A 22,210-nucleotide genomic window follows, 5' to 3' on the forward strand; every position below is an offset into this window, starting at 1 on the left:
ATGGATGCAATATTTTTAAATTTCATTAAAGCATCTGACAAGGCTCCACATGAAAATTTAATACTCAACAAACTGACTGGCGTGCCTGACATTTTTGCAAACTGGGCCATTGCTTGCCTGCATATGTAGTATGAGATCCCCACAATAAGACAAATATCAAGTGCCTTAAAAAAGCACTACAAAGAAAAGCAGTTAGGTTTACATTTATTAACTTCTCAAGGCTGGATTCCTATGCTAGAAAATTCCATGCCTACTCTTAAATCACACTGGAAACAGCAGAGGCTTGAATTCCTTTCTCCTCTGTTTAACAAGCTCACAATAAACCAGTCACCTTATAGTACAATGCCTGCAATAGCACGACACACAAAACTTCATCACCTCAACTCATTGTTGCCGCTATACTCAAACTGACATGTTTAAATGTTTCTTTTTTCCACGGTCAAAATAATACTAGAACGATGGTTTGCAGACAGCTACACAGTGTGACTAAGAATTCTATAGCTATGTATTGCTTGTCCCTGATTTGTTGGTCACTGTTTCTATGCATTCTATTATTCCACTGCTTGGACTCGCGTGCCTGCAAAGTGTAATGAATAAATAAAAATTACGAGGGACACTTAAGCTCTCCCGTTATGAGTACTAACATAATACTGTTAATGGCTACCATCTGCAGCTCCACTTGCAGTTCCTCGTTAATGTACATGTAGTTTCCGCTGGCTTAATTACCAATCCCTTAACTTGTGCCTCTAATATCTCACACATCCTTATTAGCATACAGTCCTAAACTACCACATTATCCAGCTAGCTGTCGTAAGCAACCACCCAACACAGATACAAAGCTCCACTTTAACCAAGCCATATAAACGTGCCTGCATGGCCTAGGAATGGTGTGTTTGACTCAGATCCCAAGAGCACTGGAAGGTGTATCCCTTACCAACCCTCCCATCCTAAATGAACAACCAAAACTGGTAGCTCCTCGCAGCTTTGTGAGAGTATGCCTTGCTGGCTGCCAACTATCACCTGCCAGAACCATGCCTCTGATTTTTAGCTTACAACGCTGATGCTGGATTTTATGCAGAACAGGGCCCTTAATGCTGTCATATTAAAATATATTACTGCTTACAAAACTTTGGTTATTTATTATCTTTTAAAAGAGATATAAACTTGCAAGCATTTCTTCGGGGGTCCTTGTTTAGATGACGAGACATAATATGTTTGGCAGCATTCAGCCTTTTTTCAATACTTAAAGAAGAGAGGTGGTCATTAAATAAAAGATTACAAAGATTTATGCCAGTTCTGGCAGCTAGTGGCAAGTATTGGACATTAGCATTCAACTTGTGGAGCAAGAATTCTCCCCTGCCCTCAATACATCGACACAAGACACAAAGAGAATTAACTTACCAATGGTGCAATATGAAAAATGCAGTGTGATCTATTTATAAGAGGGTAGTTGGATGCCTGTGCCAAGATGCAGCGCAGCCTCCTTCCAAAGCTGAGCCAGAATTTCTGCATTAATAAGATATGAACATATGCATAAACAAATTAGTAAATATGAATAACTAGCATGCACCCTTCAGAAGGCAGCAATTCTAATTGGATTAGGCTTGTTGAGCGTCAAATGAGTAAAAAAAAAAAAGTATGGGAGGAAGTATCTGGTAGTGGTTTGCAAGGCTTAATGACCTGAAGCCGATACATAGGTAAGGGTGTGCGAATATTTGAAATTTCAATATGAATTGAATATGTTTGTTATTCGATACATATTCGAAACAACTAATGTACGGTAATTTCCAAATATTAAAAAATTACTGAATACATTCATAAATTTAGAATTCATGGCAGTTTCACCCTACTGCGTACTTCCCCAGAATGCTTGACCGTGTGGATTGTGCAGTGAAGCATCCTCAAAACGCTTCGGAGCCGTTTTGTGATGTGGGACCACTGCTACTGCATCGCACTACGGAATGAGTAGTATAGGCTTTCGACCGTGGACGCAAAGCGAAAACCTCGATGAAACCAGAAAAAGTATTGTTCTTGCTTGAATATCATTTCAAATGCAGACAACCATTATGCAGGTTTTAATTACATCAAATTACTTTGATGCAAACGGTTATCGGCAAGTTTTTTTCAGGGCCATTTGACAATTTGAGTCTTAGGTTAATTCGAACATTTTTTCTGATCCCTCGAAGGCCTAATTAACTAGAGTTTAATGTATACAGCAGTGATATGGCAGCTTCACTCGGTTTAATATGCAGATCCATCCTTGTACAATAAACTGGTATACGGTATCCTATTTAGGATTTCAGTTGGGTAAACACTTTTGTGCAATTAATTTGTTTTGTTTGCGAATACCATAAGCATTATAAAGTAAACAAGACTAACAATGTTTGCTACTTTTTTAATTTTCTATTTTTTTTTTTTTCACTGAACAGATATTTGAAAGAATTTTTTCCCTCACATTCAAGTCCGAAAACTTTAATATTTGCACAGCCAAAGGTAGATGCCATAATGAATTAATTCCGACTAACTGAGGCTCTTTATTTAGAGTGCACTTTTTACAATTCAATCGTCTCCATCTAAATGTAGCTGCCATGACTAAAATCTTGCAGCCTTAGGATCCTCAGACAAAAACAAAGCCACTGAGCCATTGTAGTGGGTCAGATGGAGAATATACCTTGTTTACATTTGTAAAACTGTGGATTTCATGCAACTTTTGAGCACATCCACACAGTAGGCACATGCTTACATGCATGCAAAAAGTTGGCAGCGACTTAGCTCGGTTATGCCAGGATATACGTAGTGTTAGCTAAGGTTCAGCTCGTCATTGTTAGCTTTCCCAGCACATTTAGCCTTCTTATGTTCATTCTTTGTATGCTCAACCACAAATTGCTAGGCAACTGCTTCAGGATCCTATGAGTTAAGTTTCTCCACTCTTCTGCGCCGCTGAGCAGCAATTTCGCTCTCCTTCTCCATGGCTATACCACACTGGCAAACGCCCCGCTATATATATGCCCCCACTGATACCTCTGCGCATGCGGAGCGCTCTCAAGTGGCTCCAGCGCAGCATCAGATTTGGCTACTACGGAACGGAGGCGCACAGCTGGGCACGCGCCGGTGCCAATGTGTCTGCCGTGGCTAAGACGTCACTCCTCTGAAATGCGCAGACCGGCGAGGTGCGCGTGCGGCGGCTGCGTGCCGTGTGACGTCACTACTACTCGCGCGAGTGCAGTACAGCTCTCCAGGAGCCACGCAAAACTGCTCAACCTCAGGCAGTGCAGCTAACGCTACAAAAAGTTAGTATGGAGTTGTATGATGCATAAGCAACTATGGCTACCATGTGCCAAACACAAGGTTAAATGGTATGTTATGTTAAATGCCTAGATGTTATGACAATTATATTTCACTGAAAACATTGACTTTCTTCAGAAACGTAAAGACACGAGAAAAATCGACGCTTGTTCACCTAAAAGCAATGCTGGATGAAATGGGATGGGTTCATTGTAAAGTTTAGCAAAATATTTTTTCCTAATTCTTCGAGCTGTGAGCAAGAGACCAAAATGTGATTAACTGTGAGTTCATCACCACATATTTCACACACAGGTTTGTCTTTTTTTGTTACCAAGAAACTGAGCGATGTCTGTGTGTGTGTGTGTCTTTATAAACAAGAGACTTAAAATACTTCGCTAAAACGTTCCTGATCATAGCACAATTTCCATTCTTTTAAAATGGGCTTTACAGAATGCAGCTTGCTGTATGCCTCAATTTCCCAAGCAGCCTGCCACCTAGCTCTTAGTTTGCTGCGTACCACCTTTATGCAATTCCTGTGTGGTATGTTCACATTTTATTTCAGTGGATCTGACTGGTGCAGTGCATGTGTCTGCTCTTTCGTTATTCCCAATCGTAACTTGATTAGGGAATTTCATATGCAGAATGTTTTCATGTCGTGACCGTTACTATGCTGTGTATTATGTTCTCTATCAGAGGTTCAACAGCATTTCAACAGTTTAATGCAGTGAGGATGCAGAATCTGTGTAGATGATGCTATTTTTGATTCCTTAATTTTTTCGCAGCTGCAGCACAGACAGCATAATACAACTCAATAAATACAGACAGCAATAAAAGCTAAGGAACACTGAGGCAGTTGTACTGCTTCCTCTGTTTCGAATTGTACCATTGCACTGTCAACATCGTCGTTACTTTTTGAACCACCTGTATAAAATGCATTGTAATTCTCACATTTTTCTTTCAGTGCCAGGTATTCTTGTAGTATAATATGTGCTCACGTGGCTTGTGCATTTTTTGAAATTGTGTTAGTGTGAGGTCGAAAACTGAGGGAAGAGAGTACTAGGGAAGAAGTAATTCATGCCTCGTGGCAATACTAGGCATTTCACTTATTATATACAGGTCCTGGCATTGTTCTTTGAAATGCAAGATCAGTGGCTTATCGCCCGGAGATTGAAGATTGTTCTGGATGTGCATTTTGTGACTATAGAATAACAGAGATGCTTTGGCTATGAATGGATCTTAAAAATGTATGCATATATTTGTGCGGTTCTACAATCTTCTAACGGTGGCTCATTTGTTTCCACAAAAAACTTTTCTATTGGGGATGTCGTGTAGGCACTGGATGACAACCGCAGACCAAGATTATGGAATGAATCTAATCGTTTCAAGTAGGATGGTTTTGCTGAGCCGTATACAGTCAAACCCGGATATATCGAATTTTGGTTATATTGAACTCACGGAATATCCCCTTGAAAATCCCATGTAAAAGTATAGGAAAGCCGCGTCACATATCGAACTCAATTTCACCGGTCGTTCAATATATTGAACTCTGCAACACGCACTGGAAAGTGTGCCTTCCCAAAAGACGATCACCTTTGGCTGTTTGCCGCGTAACGTTTTCAAGCCACGCGCGAAAGGAATGAGAGGGGACAGTAGCCACGAGCGGAAGGAATGAGAGGGCACAGTTCGGCGACGGCTGGTCTGGGCAGCACCGCGCCCATTCCCCACAGGCGTGTGCATCTGCAGTTATCGTTTCCCGCGCGCCAGCAAGACGTTTGCAAGCCATGTGCGTGGGTGTGCCCATTCTTTTGCTGAGCTATCTCTCTCAGCACGCGCTACGCATGCACCAAGCCAGCTCAGCCCGTTTTCAGACAGAGGTCGGACGCTTTCTCCAGGATGTGTTGCGAACCCTCTGCGCGCGGCGGCTGACGTGGCTATGGCGCCTGCGGACGTTGAGAAGCAGCAGATCTCTCTCTCTCTCTCTCCGTTTTTTTTTTTTTTTTGCGAGTCATCCATTTTTATTGTTGTGCTGTATGCGCAGCGTAGCGTAAGATAGGGCGGCTGCGGACGTTAAGAAGTGGCAGGTTGTTGTTTTCTTTTTTTTTTGGCGGGAGTCGTTTATCCATGCATGTATGAATCAATGAAAGCATGCAGTCAGCTGCTGCGATCATGACGCCCGCCCCAAGCGTGGCATGATAAATCGAACCAGGCTTGTGCAATCAAGCCATCACGGACACTCTGCCAAGTTCGCTCCCTGCCACCGCAGGAGCTATCAAAAGATAAACGCGCCCTGACATTAACACTGCGCAGCATCTTGGCACGCTGCCAAGAGATTAGCTGTGGATGAGACGACCAAACGGAGTGATGCGCGCCATCAACATGCAAGCGAAAACGCTCGCAATTTCTGCTGCCGCGACACAGAAACCTTGTTTTGAGCTGCCGCGGCGGCTCGAGCAGGGAGAGGGACGCAGTTTCAACAAGTTTGAAATTTTTCATTCTGTCGCTGCCGCTTGTCGCTAAAAGGCTGAATCGCATGCACGCGAAAACTCACGCGAACGCGAACGCGACGGCGGCACGCGTCGCGCGAAGCCTTCGCGCGAACAGAAATGCATGTGTCGCTTGGCTCGTCGCTCGGATCTGCCAAAATAGAAAATTTCGCTCGTTCGCCCGGAAGTAACCGTACGTCACTGCCGCTCATTTCGCATGCTTTCTTTGTTTTGTCGTGTTGCATTGTGATTGTGCATTACCGCGTAAACATTTCGCTTTGTACGAACAATGGTGGATAGCCAAGGATTCAAAGAACGTCTAATCGCAACCGAAACAGTAGAAACAAGGGGTCACGTGACTATTCGTGCCGATTACAGTGCAAGTTCACACACATTCGATACGGTTTGCTGTAAATACATTTTACTTTGCCATGTTGTCGCAAAATAACGTCAATTCTTGCAATCGTTATGACTCTTGTTAGATTTGGCAATAGTTTTGCGGTGTACTAAGCCACTAAGCCAGCCAAATGCCAGCGTTGTCGTCGTTTCGCTCGGTTCGCGCTGTCGCGTGCATGCGTCTTCCCCAGTAGGCGACGAAGCGAACCATGATCGCTTACGCCGCGCCGCCTTGTCGCTTCGCTCACTTTTTCGCTCACATGCGTTTCCCGCTAAAATCGCTCAATCGCTTGCACGTGAGCAAGCTGGCCTTAATGCTTTTTTTTTTTTTTTCCAAATTCTGGGGTGCAAAAATGGAGGGTGCGTTCATTATGAGAATGGGTTGATTACGCGAAAAATACGGTATCGTTTTTTCGCATCTTAAGTTCCGTCACAAGCCGATTTCTGTATATCGAATTTTCGATATATTGAACTATTTCGCGATCCCCTTCGAGTTCGATATATCCAGGTTCGACTGTACTATGCACCCATAGTCTAGCCTAAACCTAGACAGCGAATAACAGATATGTAGCAGGCATGCCCTATTAGACCCCCGGCATTTTGTGAGTTTCAGTACACTGAGGGCGTGGGAAGCATTTTTCTTTACATTGTTTATACGTGGCAACAAGTGAGTTTTTTAAATCAAAAGTGACGCCTAAAATTTGTGTTCTTGATTAACTGGCAGTGAGATTTGGTTAAGATATAGTGTGGGATCGACCTGTAAGCCTTGTCTCAAAGAGAACATAACCACAACTATTTCCTGAGGAGAAAACCTAAATCCATTTTTATATGCCCAAGTAGCCAGTTTTGTTATTATCATTTGTATCCGTCGTTCACAAGTAGACCCTGGAAGAAGTGCGTGCCATTGCAGGTCATCTACATAAACTGAGTACATAATAGATTTTGGGGTGACTTTTGCTATAGAATTCATTTGCACTGAGAAGAGAGTCGTGCTGAGGATGCATGTATTGATGAATGTTGTGCCCAGGCGAACTCTGATTGTGCAGTTATCCAGAAAGTCACTCAAACAGCTCAGCATCCTGCCACAGATACCTAGTTCTGCTAGGTCATGGAGGGTACTGAACCTCCATTTGGTATCGTAAGCCCTCTCCAAGTCGAAAAAGACTCCGATACAGCGTTGGTTGTGGATGAACGCTTTCCACACAGTATTCTCCCAAGGTGGACAAGGTGATTGATAGTTGAACAAGCTTTTTTATATCCGCAGTGTATATTTAAAAGTTGCCGGGATTAAAGTATGATTTTTCATGGTTATAACACTTTCAAATGATCTTGCTATACAACTATCAGTAAGTGTTGCTGCTATAACTAATGGGACTAGTTGATGGTTTGCCAGGTTTACGCTTTTCTGCCCGGGCCTATTCCCTTTGATAGCCCATTTTCAATGGTTTCAAGATCCCAATTTTCCGGCTTTCGAAGCGCTCCTCGACAAGTGACGAGTGGGAAATAGAGGAGCCCTTCTTTCAGTTTTATTTTTTCCGCCGTGCTGCGCCCGTCCGGATGGTCTCCGGAGTCGGGTGATGAGTGCTCCTTGTTTATATCATAGCGTCGATGTCGTCCACTGCTGCTGATGCTGCTGTGCGGAAATGGCTTGTTTCTACGGCAGTTGACACATCTGAGAGCTCATTTTCGGATGCGAACAGCAGCAGTGATAAGACGAATTCAGCTCTTCAGACTTAAGCACCGACAGTGAAACTGTGTCAAATCAACCCGGAATGTCAACAGCCATGCCCCGGAGTTTCACTTTGGCTCCCGAAAAGTTCCGCCTTTGCTGCGGCGCACTGATCGGAAGAGATCACTGTTCTGAAGGTCACAACTATTATTTGCAGGGTGTCAATGTCTTTCGGGCGGGATTACTTGCCACTTACAGTGCAGAGGGTCGCGTTTTCCACTAGAAGACAGCCAGGGGTCGACCTCGACGTAGTCGACCACAACTACTGATTTCTTTCCTAGCTCAGCAAATACTGCACACAGAAAGCTACAATTTGCTGCATTGTTGCATTGATCCCTGTTATAAAAAAACATATATTTCGAAAAAAATTTTGTTGTATTTGTGCCAAGAAACTTCGATGCTTTTGTGCGTTTTTTTTTCAACTACAATTTTTTTCTGGTAGTTTATTTTTCATCATTTGCTCAATAAATATGTTGATGTTGATTGTCACTAATACCATTGTGAAGCAGAATTCTTCCTCCACAATTTGATACTAAACACTCCGGTAGCAATTAAGTTTTGTTAAAGAAAAAAAAAAAAAAAACATTAATGACACTACCCAAAAACCACCACTTTTTTTACGGGCAGGAAAGTGTTAAGGAAGGGTACTACAACTGCTTTTTTTCCATGCCTCAGGTATCTTTCCGCTTATCCATATTTTACTTAAAAACTTCTACACTGCTTCAACAGCAGCTTCAGAAAGGTGGGCAAGCATAGCGTACCGTACATTGTCTGTGTCTGTTGCTGCCTTTTTACAAGAAGATAACACTCCATTTAGTTCCTGTAACATAATAAGCTGATTGCAATCTTCATGCACGCCTGTTCTGAAAGGAAGTTTGTTTTTCTGCTGTAGCTTTGTACTCTATGAATGCATACTTGACAATTTGTAAAAATGCTCTCCCAAAATATTGGCCTGCTCTTCTAATGCAGTTTGTGGACCAGATGTTGTCAGCATTGGAAATGTGAATGGAGAATGGTTGCCAGTGAATTTAAGAACTTGTTTCCACAATTTGATGTTACTAAACTGTTTATAGAGGATAAATATTTCTGTCAGGCAGTTTTCTCTACATGTCGCCCAACGTACCAAGCTCTGGCTCTAGCCATATTAAAGATAAGTAGGTTCTCAGCAATGAGGTACCTGCGGAAGCTTTGTTTTGCTGTTTTTTGGCTAATTCACATTCTTTTGTCGACCATATACTATGTTTTTTGCACGAGTGTTCTGATGTTTGCGGGATGGCTGTTACTGATGCTGATATTATACTTGTTGTGAACTTTTCATTTAATTCTTCTATGGTGAGGTCTCCTTTAAAGTGGAATTCGCACTAAAATCTGCCCAATCTGTGAGGCAGGCTTTTCAGCATTGTGGCCTCATACGGATGATGGGTGCAGAGGATGACGTTAAAACTGCAGGTCAGTGATTACTCCACTTTGGGTCATCTAAAATATCCTAATTAAAATCATGAAAAGGAGATGGTGATGTAAAAGATAAGTCAATGCAACTCAATTTTCCTGCCCCGCCAGGGTGGCACAATGGTTACGGCGCTTGACTACTGTTCCTGAAAACGCAGGATCGAATCCTGGCCTCAGCAGCCACTTTTTGATGGAGGCGAAAAGCGAGGCATCTGTGTGCTGTGCGATGTCAGTGAATGTTAAAGAGCCCCAGGTGGTCGACATTCCCGGAGCCCTCCACTACGGCGTTTTTCACAGCCTGAGTCGCTTTGAAACGTTAAACCCCACAAACCAAACCAAAACCAACTAAATTTTCCCGAGCTAGGACAGCAGTATGTAGCCGTTCTCATGTTCATTATTCATATGTCAGTTGAGAGCATAGTCTTCTATAATCTGACCTCTTGAGTCTGTACGTTCACTTCTCCAAAAACAAGAGTGAGCATTAAGATACCCAAATATCACATAAGGCTAGGAGTGTTGGGAGGCTGGTCGGCTGCCGGCGACATGGAAGGCCGCAAACCTTGTATTCCTCCCGAAGCCGGGGAAGCGGCCGGGTTTCGAACACTTGCGTCCGATCTCGCTCACGTCATGCGTGGGGAAACTAATGGAGCATGTTGTTCAGGCCCGGCTGAACCGGTTTTTGGAGGACAACGATATCTATCCGAACACCATGATAGGATTTAGACCGCATTTGGCCGCATGCGATGTCATGCTGCAGCTAAAAGAACAGATCATACACAATTCAACAGTAGACACCAGGGTGATCGTTGGTCTAGACGTGTCAAAAGCTTTTGACAACGTGAAGCACTCGGCTATTCTGCAGAATCTCAGTGCATTAGATGTTGGAGTTCGCACGTACAACTGCATACGCGACTTCCTCAGCGATAGAACGGCAACTATCAGTATGGGGGGACATACAGTAGAAGGTATTCGACTGGGAAACAAAGCCACACCACAGGGATCGGTGTTGTCCCCGACGCTGTTTAATATCGCCATGATTGGTCTCCCCCCAAAACTAGACGAAATCCAAGGGCTACACCATACATTATATGCAGATGACCTGACTCTGTGGATGTGCAGGGGCAGTGACGGTGAAATTGAACAGACACTCCAGCGGGCAATCGAAGTTATAGAAAGATACTTAGAACCGATCGGGCTCAGATGTTCGGCTGAGAAATCGGAAGCGCTCGTTCTCACGTCACGCTCGTTCTCACGTCGGCTTATAAAGCAGGATAACCCGAAAATAACACTCAGGGTCAACGGTAACGTTATACCAACGGTGGCAACCATTAAAGTTCTGGGATTACAAATTCAGGCCAACGGCAGGAACTCGGAAACGATACAGAGGCTAGACGCTAGCACCAGTCAAACCTGTAGACTCCTGAAGTGGATCGCAAACAAACATGCGGGAATGAAAGAAGCTAACCTCCAGGCTAGTCCAGTCTTTTATAATCAGTAGGATAGTCTACGTGGCGCCGTATTTACGGCTTCACAAGGCAGAAAAGGAGAAACGATGTTCTCATTCGTAAAGGGATAAAAACGGCACTAGGTTTACCACCCAATACATCGACAAACAAGATTATGAGACTAGGGGTCTCCAATACCCTCGAAGAGCTCATTGAAGCTGCAAGGACTTCACAATACCAGAGACTGCTGCGCAGTCGTACTGGTCGGAGCATCTTGGAAAAACTGGGGTATGAGCCGCAAGCATGCTCCAGACGTACAGAAAAAGTACCTAGACAGGTTAGAGACAAATTAAAAATACCTCCGCTCCCTAAAAATATGCACCCCGTTTACCATGAGAGCCAGAGGAGTGATAGAGCAACAGCGCTGCAAGCCCGTTTTGAGGGAAGACAGGACGTCTTATATACAGATGCCGCACAATGCGCGAACGGTAGGGGACGTGTTTCAGTAGCAACTAGAGAAGACGGGGGCTCGGTAGTATGCTGCAGCACCAGAAATTCGACCACAACGGAGGCGGAAGAGGTGGCCATCGCGCTAGCTCTAACGCAACAACAGGTCAAAATTATAGTTACAGACTCGAAATCAGTGATTAGAAACTTTGACGCGGGCCGCATTTCGGCCATGGCAGCAAGAGTGTTGGCCAGTGGTTCACCACCGGCAGAGCAGGTCGCGCTCATTTGGACACTGGCGCACCAGGGGTTGAGGGGGAACGAGAAAGCGCACGTACTGGCCCGAGGATTAGCTACATTCCGGGATCCCAGTGACGACTTATGCGCAACCCCGTACCCCTTGTGCGATGAGGAGCCCCTGCAGTTCGACGATGACCTTAACACCTACCAAGATATCCTAAATCATTACAAATTAGGCAGATCAGTACTACCAAAAGCGTGTAAGCAACTCACCAAAAGCGAGGAGGTTATGTGGCGTAAGCTACAGACTGGAGTATTCCCGAACCCCCACCTGACCGAACAGATGAGTCCTGGGAGGCACTACTTCTCAAGCAGGACGAAAAAGGGCAACGAGAAGTCATCCGTCTTGCCCTGGCCGCTGCTAAGATCCAAGGGATCCAGGTCCACGGCTGAGGGGGAGGACATGGTTGGGACAGAGCTTCGCCTCGGATCCTCACCAACCTTTTGACGGGTGCAATAAATGTTATTTCTCTCTCTCTGGCAATTGTTCAATAAGGTCTTCTAAATCATGGATGGTAAATGTGAGGTGTGGTGGCATGTACACAGAGCATAGTGTTATTGTTTGATGGCTAATGATGTTTACAGCTACTGTCATTATTGCGATGCCTCCTGACAGTCTGCTAGCCTGCACTCTATCTTTTTGGAAAGTGTTATACTTTTCAAGATATTTGTACGTTGTGGCTCTAGGATCGTTTCTTGTAGGCACAGAGCTGTGGGTGCCACTGTTTTGAATTTATATGTAATGTCTGTGCAATTTCTTAGTAATCCTATACAATTCCGCTACATTAAACAAGCTACTGTGATAACCTGGCATTCAGGATAAGTTATTTATTCTCAGAAGGGAGTTATTCCTGACTTCCGTCTTCTTTCTAGTGAATTCTGCTGCCACTGCAGTGGCAGAGAGCTGAGAGCTGAATCCATCGCCACTCTAATGGCGCTGAACGTCTGTGGAGATGCTGCAGGTGTGTAGGCTTTGGATGCCAGCAGGCTTTCGCTGACATCGATGTCCTCCACGGTGGACGAGGATTATTCTCGGTCACGATGGGCCATTGCCTTCACATGCACTTTTGTCGGTAGTACTACTGTACCAGGCTCTGCTTCAGCAACAGAGTCTGTTGGAACAGTAGTTGCCTTTCTAGTGGGGTGGGGGGTCAGGCCCAGTTCAGCAGCACTGTCCTGAGTGCCTGTTGCCGAGAAGGCCGGTACCGAAGGAGGCGACCGAGAGCCTCCGATGCTGACTGCGTGATCCAAAATTATCAAACCTGTAGGCTGTGCCACAAGCTTTTGCCAACAGGATGGGGACAAGGATGTTGATACCAGGTCCAGCATCTCGACCTATGTGCCGACTGAAATTGAACGCAGTTGCTTTACCCACGTTTCTTCAGAATATGTGCCCTTATGTAGGAAGGTGAGTTGTTTTCTTGCCTCAAGGTATGTTAGGCTTTCTGCTGTATTCAAAACGATAATTTCTCTGTATTCCAGATTGAGCATGACCTGAAGTACACGCCATGTGCCGCTGCAGCTGACACAATTCGGTGTGCTCTCACATCTCTCTTCACCATCCATGATTTAGAAGGCCTTATTGAACAATTGCTAGAGCCTTGTGTGACATTGGGGATCTTGATGCTCCCTCTTCTTTTTGGAGAAGTGAACCTACAGACTCAAGAGGTCAAATTATAGAAGACTTTGTGCTTTCAACTGACGTATGATTAATGAACATGAGAAAGGCTATGTATTGCTGTCCTAAATCAGAAAAATTGAGTTGCACCGACTTACTTTTACGTCACCATTTCTTTTTCGTGATTTTAATTGGAATGTTTTAGATGACACCGCTTTGGATTTGATACAGGGGTGGACTTTGCATGTAGGTATGTTGCTTGGATGGAATCCCATAGAGTTGTGCTGTTGAAAGTTAGGACAATGTGTTTGGCTTGATCTCTGTACTGTTTGTTTAATGGTGATTCGGCAGGCTACAAATGCTGCTTGCTCAGCAAGTTTTTCGATTTCTCCATGAGTACGTTGTAGTAGCTCTTGCTTAGAAATGACAGCCTATGTGTAGTTGAGAGCACGGTGAGGAGTCACATGTAAACTCAACTTGCTAAGATTTTGCAGACAGCTGTTTGTTACTTTGATCTTTGGTGTTTATTTTGACAAGAAGGTCTTTGGTTCTCGGTTTTTAGTTTTGTAGTTCTTGACAATGAAGTTCTTTATTGTTTTTGCGAAGACAAAAGCAGACAGGTTGGCTACTGGTTCATCAGTCATGGAGTGGGCAATAACAATAAAGAATGTAATAAATGCTTCTGTTTTATGTGGAATCAGTTTTTTTATATTGGTGCGACCCCTTTTCAAGGTCTGATCATGTTTATTTGCAGACATTTCCATACAGCACATATAAAATAAGTGCGCCTAAAATTTTGTAGTGTCTGATTCACTCTCATATAGAGAAGGTACTGGAGCCCCTCACCTGATAGACAAAGCGCCCATCGGCTGAGGCTTGACCACGGCCTCGACCACCACCGTTCATGGTTTCTACCATTCACCTCACAGCCTTTCGCTGTGGTATGGATGACAGTTTCAGTATGGGGGCTAAGGGTCCGTGGTAGCTCCAAGCACCAACACCTCATCACACAAGGTGCCCCTGCGGAGATGTGCATGCAAAACTGTTACAACTGGTCTATCTTACAACTCATAATGTTCACCACTGCATTCATCACGTCTTTCTAAAAGTTGCGTAGATACATTTAACTTGCTAATCCACTGAATTAGCATTGTTTTGCATGCATAAGTGTGTACCAATCTCCAATGACTTTAAAACTTTCCACGCTTATATACACACCCATGTTTCATGCGATCTCATAAAATTTACACAAAGGAAGCTAGTGCCCAATGGGGGGTGAGTGAGAGGGTGTGCGTCTACATTTCAATGCAGCGTTGGGCAACTAAGCCTAACCAAGTTTAGTTAATAGTAATTGTTTGCTTCTTGAACTCTACTGCAATGTCTTTGTGCTGTACCTGCTGTGAAGCTCTAATATGGCGAGATAATTTCTTGGGTCAATGCCTGTCCATTACCTAAACCAGCAGCCATGCATCCCTGGATGGAATGCTGTTCATGTGCATGAAGCGTGTTGCCCTTAAATTGCCCCATCAGTGTAGCAACTACACTTTTGGATACGCCTGGCCCTCAAAAGTGCTAGGAGAACAGCTATTTCCTAGAATGATATTCTGTGGGAGCACCTTTCCTTGATGATGACTGGCAAATAAGTAATGAAACCATGGTGGCCAAGTCCAAGTGGCTGGCCTGTCACGATTTCATTTAAGACAAAAGCTTTCCTCAAGGTAAATGTTGATAAAGAAATCAGTTTAGCTCACACTGTCGTTTAGAATAGATTCTTGTCACTTCAGCAAAGGTTAACTGGGAAAATGCATGATCAACACTAATGAAACAGTGTACGTGATCTTGCAGCTGTTAAACTTGAGTGGGGTGCAGATGGCAGAAATAAAATGCCACTGAGTGGCAACTATGGCACTTTGCAACTATGGAGATGCTCTTTAGAGCACTGAGTTAATATTTGCACTATCTGCAGACCTGACCTGCATACGGCGCCAAAAGTGGCACTCGTTTACCAGTGAAGTATGCACACTGAGGCAACCTACAATCAAGGCACATGTGGCGCCACCACGCCAGCCTACCCTTTTTACTGCATCCGCAGTGTCAAGCCAGCAGCGTCAGTAAGCAATACTACCCTGTATTTCTAGTTCTTGTTAGCTGCGCACAGCAATCTGTCCTTCTGTCATATGACCATCTTTGCAAAAGTCCGATATCAATGGCCCTTAATTTGCTCAAGATTGTAGCTTGACCATCTAGTAAGCTTGCAAACAATTCTAGCTCCCTGGTATCGAGTAAACTGGCGCTTAACTCAACAACAGTGCAAGGTATGACACTCAGTGCATGAAAAATTTAAAACATTTCCTACGAAGCCTCATCGATATTCATTTTCAGCAAACAGGCACAGCACTTCTGAAATGTGGAGCTAGCATGGCACACATGAATCTTCAAACCAAAATTGGATAATTACGGTTGAACCCGGATATATCGAACTTGAAGTCCCGGGATCGCGAAATAGTTCAATATATCGTTAATTTGATATACAGAAATCAGCTTGCGATCGTGATAAATGATATCGTATTTGTCGCAGATGAACCCACCCTCTGTATTTGCAGCCGAGAATTTGAAAAAAATAAAATAAAACGTTAGTCGGTGGCATGTCCCTCCATTTTGGCCGTCGCATCCGCAGCTCATTTATTGGCAGCGCGCCAAAATGTTGCGCAGCGATAACGTCACGACATGTTTATCTTTTGACTACACTTTTGATGTTAGCTCCTGCGGTGGTGGGGAGCGAACTTGGCAGGGTGCCCGTAATATCTTGATTGCACAAGCTTCGTTCGATTCATCACGCTGTGTTTGAGGAGGGTGGAGTCCACTGTCACAAAATCATTGGAAAGCGCATTAACTGCAAATGCTGTTTGAAGCGAGCAATGCTAAAAGCCGGTGTCATGATAGCAGCTGACCGCATGTTTTCGTTGATTCATAGATGCAAGAATAGACGACTCACAAAAAAAGAAAAAAATCTGCCGCTTCTTAACGTTTGCAGCCGCCATAGCTTACGCTACGCCACACGTTCAGTACAATGACAAAGATGGACAACTCTCGCAAAAAAAAAAAAAAAAAAAAAAAAAGCAATTTGCAGCTTAAGTCCGCAGCCGTCATAGCTTACGCTGCGCCGCATGTTAAGTACAACGACAAACATGGACAACTCTCGCAAAAAAAGAAAAAAAAAAAGAAAAATCTGCCGCTTTTTAACGTCTGTAGCTGCCACGCTACTTCGCATGTTCAGTACAACGGCGTAAGATGCGCATCGCCTATCACCTGCCGCGCACAGAGGGTTCACAACACACACTGGAGAAAGCGTCCGACGTTCTGTCTGCCACAGGCCGAGCTGGCTTGTCAGTACATGCGCAGTGCGTGCTGCTACGAATGAAAACCGGGAAAGAGAGAGAGGAGAGAGAGAGAAAGAATGGGCACACGCTTGTGTTTCGCTCTATTGTGTTGTTCCCCTCTCTCGAACACCACAGCTACATTGGCTGCGTCAGCTACGTAGCGGCCATTGCCACACTGGTTCCCTCTTGTTCCTTCACGCATATGGCTTGCAAATGTCACGTGCTGGCCCGCGGCAAACGATAACTGCAGATGCGCACGCCTTTGGGGAAAAGATGCAGCGCCGAACTGTTATCTCATTCCTTCCGCGCGTGGCTTAAAAAGGTCACGCGGCAAATAGCGAGCGTGATGTGATCATCTTTGGGGAAGGCTCAAACGATCGATGAAATTGGAGTTCGACATACGACACAGCCTTCCTACACTTTTACATGGCATTTTCAAGGGGATTTCTGTGAGTTCAATATCACCAAAATTCGAATTATCCGGGTCTGACTGTAATTGTACCTGCAGTAACAGAAGAGGCACAAGCTGCACGGTGGCAAGGCTGTTGGCTCCGAATCCCATGCAGTCAATGTCTAGCTCAAATCAAATAAGGTTGATCAGTGTCACGTGGTTTTCATTGGCAGATGCTGATTTGATGATAGACCTCGAAGACAATCTCGCTCCGTAATGTCATGATGCTGACAGTGGCCGAAGGCACCGACATTTTTCAGGCTGATGGCGCCATCCACAACTGTGTTGTCAATGAAGGCAGATCGGAAGCCCCATGAGACTGCTTGTCTTCCTTGGTCGACATCACTGCAAGGGTGCCAGCAACCTGCAGCAACAGAAGAGGCACAAGATGCATGTCGGAAAGTGTGATGGCTCTAATTCCATGCCAGTATTAGGATAAGAGTATCACAGGAGCCAACTTTGTGCACGGGAAATTCCACATGGTTGTGATTTAGTATAAACTCAAGGACATTAAAAGGAGTGCCACAACCAGAAGGAAGCGGGCCCTGTTCCCCTCTCAGGCTGCATAAGTGCATAAGTTTGTCACAAAGGTGCTTAGCATTTATTAACGCGAGAGCCCTACTTAACTTATGAGTGGCATGAGCAAGGAGCGCGCACCAAAAATATAACAATTTCATATCAAAAGTGCAAGGCACCTATTCTTAGTGTAATATTCAGGGTGACGTCACACCTTTTCACTTCCCATTAGCAGCCATGTGCTAATGAAATGGGAGACCAATTTGCAATAAGGATTTGAATAGACGACATATGTACCTCTGATCATATGCGGTTAATTGTAAAGGTAGTAGGTATCAACAGAGAAGTGAGACAGAGAATGTGGCTTTCCTTACTCCACAAACCAAACCAATTGAAGATACTTTGCCAATCTCTGTGCCAGTTTCTCAATAATAAACTGCCACGCAAAGCCATGCCAAATTAAGCTGAGTTAAACCCAGACTGATTTTTCTGTTCTTGAGAGCATGATAGAAGCTGCGCAGCAGTTCAGCATGCACAATTTTTCTTACAACATTTGTGAAGTCACAAAGGAAGGCTTATAGATTCATATGCTACTTTATTTATGTGAAACATAGATGGTAAAATCATTACTTAAAAGTAATTCAATTACATTGCTAATTATGCCCCTAAAAACTGCATGCATCTAATTAATTTACACTGCCAATTACTCTTCACAAAAAGTAAATATGACTTCCAGAAAGTAACCCAATTGCTCTCACGTTACTTTTTTTAGCTTTCATGCACACATAAAACCCCGAATAGAGTAAAAGAAACATGACCATGTCCATAGACATCACGTATGCATTCTTTAGTGTTCGCACTAAATTCCGTTCTGGCACTCTATTCCTCCCTTATCCCTTTCTTTCATAGCACATGGGTCCTTGTTTTTTTTTGCCTCTTCACGTTAGTGCTGCTGTTGTTTCCTTGGGTACAACAAGCTTCAATTTTGATACTTAGCTCTTGAAGAACTGATAAAATGCTCTCGGTAAGGCCCGCTCCAGTGGCCTCATTGACAGGTTTGAACCTGTTGGCATTCTTGGATATGGATCTTGCCATCCAAGAAGCAAACTGTAAAGCTGTAAAGAAGTTAACTCCATGTGGCTGATACCAGTCATGCGGTCAAATACAACAGAACAATAATTTGCAGCTTTCAGCCTTCCTGTGATATGCTTACCTATATCCTGCGCCATCATGTCATTTCATTCTGATTGGTTTTCCCACAACATCGATCTGCCCCATCTCGGCACAGCCCACACCTCAAGTGTTCTTTCATGACCTCACTATATACATCAAGAAGATTGACTAATCTCATAACGTTTACATGAAAATATAGTGTGAAGAGCCATGAACTGCTATGCAGTGCTTCGAGAGAAAAGTGCTACCCTAATCAGGTGCTCTACGTAGCTCTTCCAGCATACCTATCCTTGCTTCATGATGAGTTGCAAGTGCAGTCACCATAATTTTAAGATATGCCTCTGCCCAAATTTGGTGGAACCTAATATGATTTGTCAACGTTTCAAAGCCTGTAGCCCCCAGATTTAGTGGATGTCAATAACTTGGAATCTCCATCACGAAGCTTGGAATAGAAACAGAATACTCTGTCTGCAGATGTAGACTATTATCTAGCTCATGCAGCCCATGTTTTAGTTTTCTGTATAAGGCAGCACGTTTCCTAAAATGCTGATGTAAGGGTGAAGTTGAAGTGTTCAATTAGGTGCCAGCAGAGTTTACTTCCAGCCAGTAGTGCAAGAACTGTAGCAAGCACTATATTCACCATTAAAAATTCCTTCAGTGCCGGCTAATACTGCAATGTCTGTGAACTGGTGTGAAAAACGTTTGGTGTGCTATTTTTTTTTTTTTTTCATACATATGGGCAAAGGTATATGAGCTGAACCTGTTCAAGTTAAGCTGTGGGTCATGTAATGTTATCCGGGCTAAATCAGGGCCTGTATTCCAAGTTTGAGTTGTTTTCATAGTTTTTTTGCCCTCACCTGAAAACACCAAAACCAGAAGTGGCACTGTGCATTCACTTTCTGTCATCGCTCGCAGTGGCAAATGAACTGACATCGATCCAGTTCCAGTTTTTCCACCAACCAGGTGACTTGTGTAGAGGACGAAAACAACACTTCTGGAAACAATGCAAACTTCGAATATGGACCCAGGTTTGTTTAGCCTTACCACAAAAAGTAGGTATTTTCTAGTTCTCTAAAAAAGGCTTTTCTTGTATTTTGTTTTTTCTCTTTGAAAATTGTGACCATACGCCTGTAATGTTGGGATTTCTGCCATCTATTTCTTTCCCAACTTGCTTAGAGTGTGTCTAAGACAAGACAGGAATTGTTGGGAGAGTTGGTTTGCAAACTTGATGTCTACAATGCAACAACACAGGACACGAGTCAGTACTGTGCCTTGTCAGCATTTTGTTGTTGTGTGTTGTGTTTTATGGCGCATAAGCTGTGTCTGGTCTGTAGCACTCTAGCCACGGGTGTTAAGAAGTGCTAGTTTTTTTTCGGTCTGTTTAGTACTAAGGAAAGGGTGTGGAATCTCAATATAAAAACAAACCATGCTTTCAAGTAAAGTCCAACCTTTCTTTTCAAAGTAGTCAGACCATTGCCTAAACCTTGTCTATATCCATGCATACAGTAACAATAAAAAAAAAAACTTCTGTACACAAAAATAAAATCAATCCAATTTTGTGTGCCAATTTTTTCCCCCCTATCATTTCTTCTAATTACACAATTTCAGCACATGCATTCATGAAAACAGAAAATGGCATATCTGTGCCAAAGTCTAAATGTGATGCTCATATCTGCTTGAGCGTTAGTGCCCGTCGCTCTAGGACAGTACTGTGTTGTCCCCACAATAGAGCATATAATTCTCTGTGCTGTCCATTGCATCTAAAGTGCTGCATTTGTCAAAAATTCTCTGACTCATGAGAGATGGGATAATGCCCCACCCCCCAACTGACCATGCTGTCACTCCATCCTTCAAACCATACTTGGTGTTGTTCCTTAGCATAAATGTGCATGAGCCAAGAACTTGTCACTCACTTTACAGTTGCTGAATGCCATTTTTCACAGGCTTATTTAGGCCAGTGGTTGCAGTATAGATGTCTTGAGACGGGATAACATAACCAGTTAATACTTTGTACACTAAGCTCATCTTAGATGCGCTGATCAAAATGACACTTGAGTGCACAGGGCCTGTTGTTAGCACAACTTTTTTTTGTAATGCAAGGCTCAATTTTCATTAATGAAGATAGGTGTTTTAATCAGGTAAGTACAGTGTGTTTTGCATTACTGTTTACCCCCGGTATATATAGCAATTAATTTCTATGTGTAAGAGGTTCATGAACAACACCGCAGATATAAGGGTGATAATGAATCCTGAAACTTGAACAATGTGAAAATCTGTGGTTCTGAATGGCAAGTTGCATACAGCATTACTCGACTTAATGTTCTCTTTATGCGATGCCAGTGAGTCGCTGTTTTAATGGAAGGTTACGAGGGCACCAGAACGTCTAACACATCACTGCCTCACGAACACTAACAGCCCACTGCAAGAAAGGCAACTGGACACTGCTGCGTGAGAAGACAATAGCCCTTTCTTGTGGAGAAAAAAGAAGATGAGAAATATGGCAGAAATATATTACTGCTAACAACCAAGAATGATGAATTCGCATCTAACCACTTGATCTATCCCAGAGATGACTAGATCCATAAAATACTCAATGTAGGTATGCCGACTAGCAAAAGCATGGCACTCCTCCAATTTTCTACCTAACTGCTGATGTTTGGAAATAAATTTACTATTCACAAGTATGCTAAGTGTCTTTCTTTCTTTGCCTCCTGCATTTATCCTTGCTTATTGTTCCCCCTAAATAGCTTCAAGTTACCAAGAATTAACGGTACCAAGAAGCAGCATGTGTAGCCCACATTAGCTAGTATTTACCAAAACATCAACAACATCGCACCACAGAACAAACGCCTGTTTCTGAAAATACCCCAAGGAAGTACACACCTAATGTGAATGGCCCCACCGAGGTGGCAAAGTGGTTAGGGCGTTCGACTACTGTGCCGCTTTTCGGTGGAGGCAAAAAGCCAGGCACCCGTGTGCTGTGCAATATTAGTGCATGTGATGGATGGATAAAACTTTATTTAAGCAAAGGAGTTTGGGACTCGCAGATCCCTGGGCCCCCGCACGGCCCCACTGCACTCAAGCGTTCATGCCCCGAAGGTCCATTATGCTGGTAGCCTGGCTTGTGACAGTTTCCTGGTCAGCCAGGTCCGTAGAGCGCAGCAGGGCCTCCCAGTCCTCCCAGGTGATAAGGTGCTCCAGGCCCCGCGGGGGAGGGTCCGCCGGGCAGAGTGTTAAGATGTGAAGGGCGTTAGCGTGTGATTCGGGACAGAGGGTGCATGCGGGTGTAGGATAGAGGGGATGATAGTAAGAAAGAGATTGAGGGGATGGGAAGGTGTGCGTTTGGAGACGTCTCCAAAGAGTGGCACGTCTATTGTCTAGGGATGAGTGAGGCGAAGAGTATAGCTGCCGAGTAGCTCTGTAGGCCTCGGTCAGCTCGCTGAAAGTGTGCATGCGCTCCCTCGTGAATCCCAGGTCGGAGGCTTCCTGTGCCCGGTGTATGGTACCTCGAGCTAAAAAGTTGGCAGCCTCGTTGCCG

At 44.0% G+C, this 22,210-nt stretch overlaps 1 protein-coding gene across 9 annotated transcripts in view; it reads right to left on the bottom strand.

Annotated features, from left to right (window-relative positions):
* The window catches only part of LOC146205185 (uncharacterized), a 35,975-nt gene that overhangs the window by 8,977 nt on the left and 4,788 nt on the right, over positions 1–22,210 (bottom strand). For 4 of the 9 annotated variants that reach the window (XR_014704146.1, XR_014704144.1, XM_084589872.1 and 1 more), the window contains 3 exons: positions 17,035–17,347; positions 13,999–14,172; positions 1,402–1,506 (listed from right to left, as the gene is read on the bottom strand). Coding sequence is in view for 5 of the 9 variants with exons in the window: in XM_084589872.1 (XP_084445998.1) it covers positions 1,402–1,506; positions 13,999–14,070 (177 nt within the window). In the remaining 4 variants the exon portion in view is untranslated. The remainder of the gene's footprint in view (positions 1–1,401; positions 1,507–13,998; positions 14,173–17,034; positions 17,348–22,210) is intronic. The other 5 variants (XR_014704147.1, XM_084589871.1, XM_084589870.1 and 2 more) reach the window with 2 other exon arrangements.

This window comes from Amblyomma maculatum, chromosome 1, assembly GCF_055883805.1.
Source record: "Amblyomma maculatum isolate TAMU_Amacu chromosome 1, ASM5588380v1, whole genome shotgun sequence".
NCBI classification, from domain to species: Eukaryota; Metazoa; Arthropoda; class Arachnida; order Ixodida; family Ixodidae; genus Amblyomma; species Amblyomma maculatum.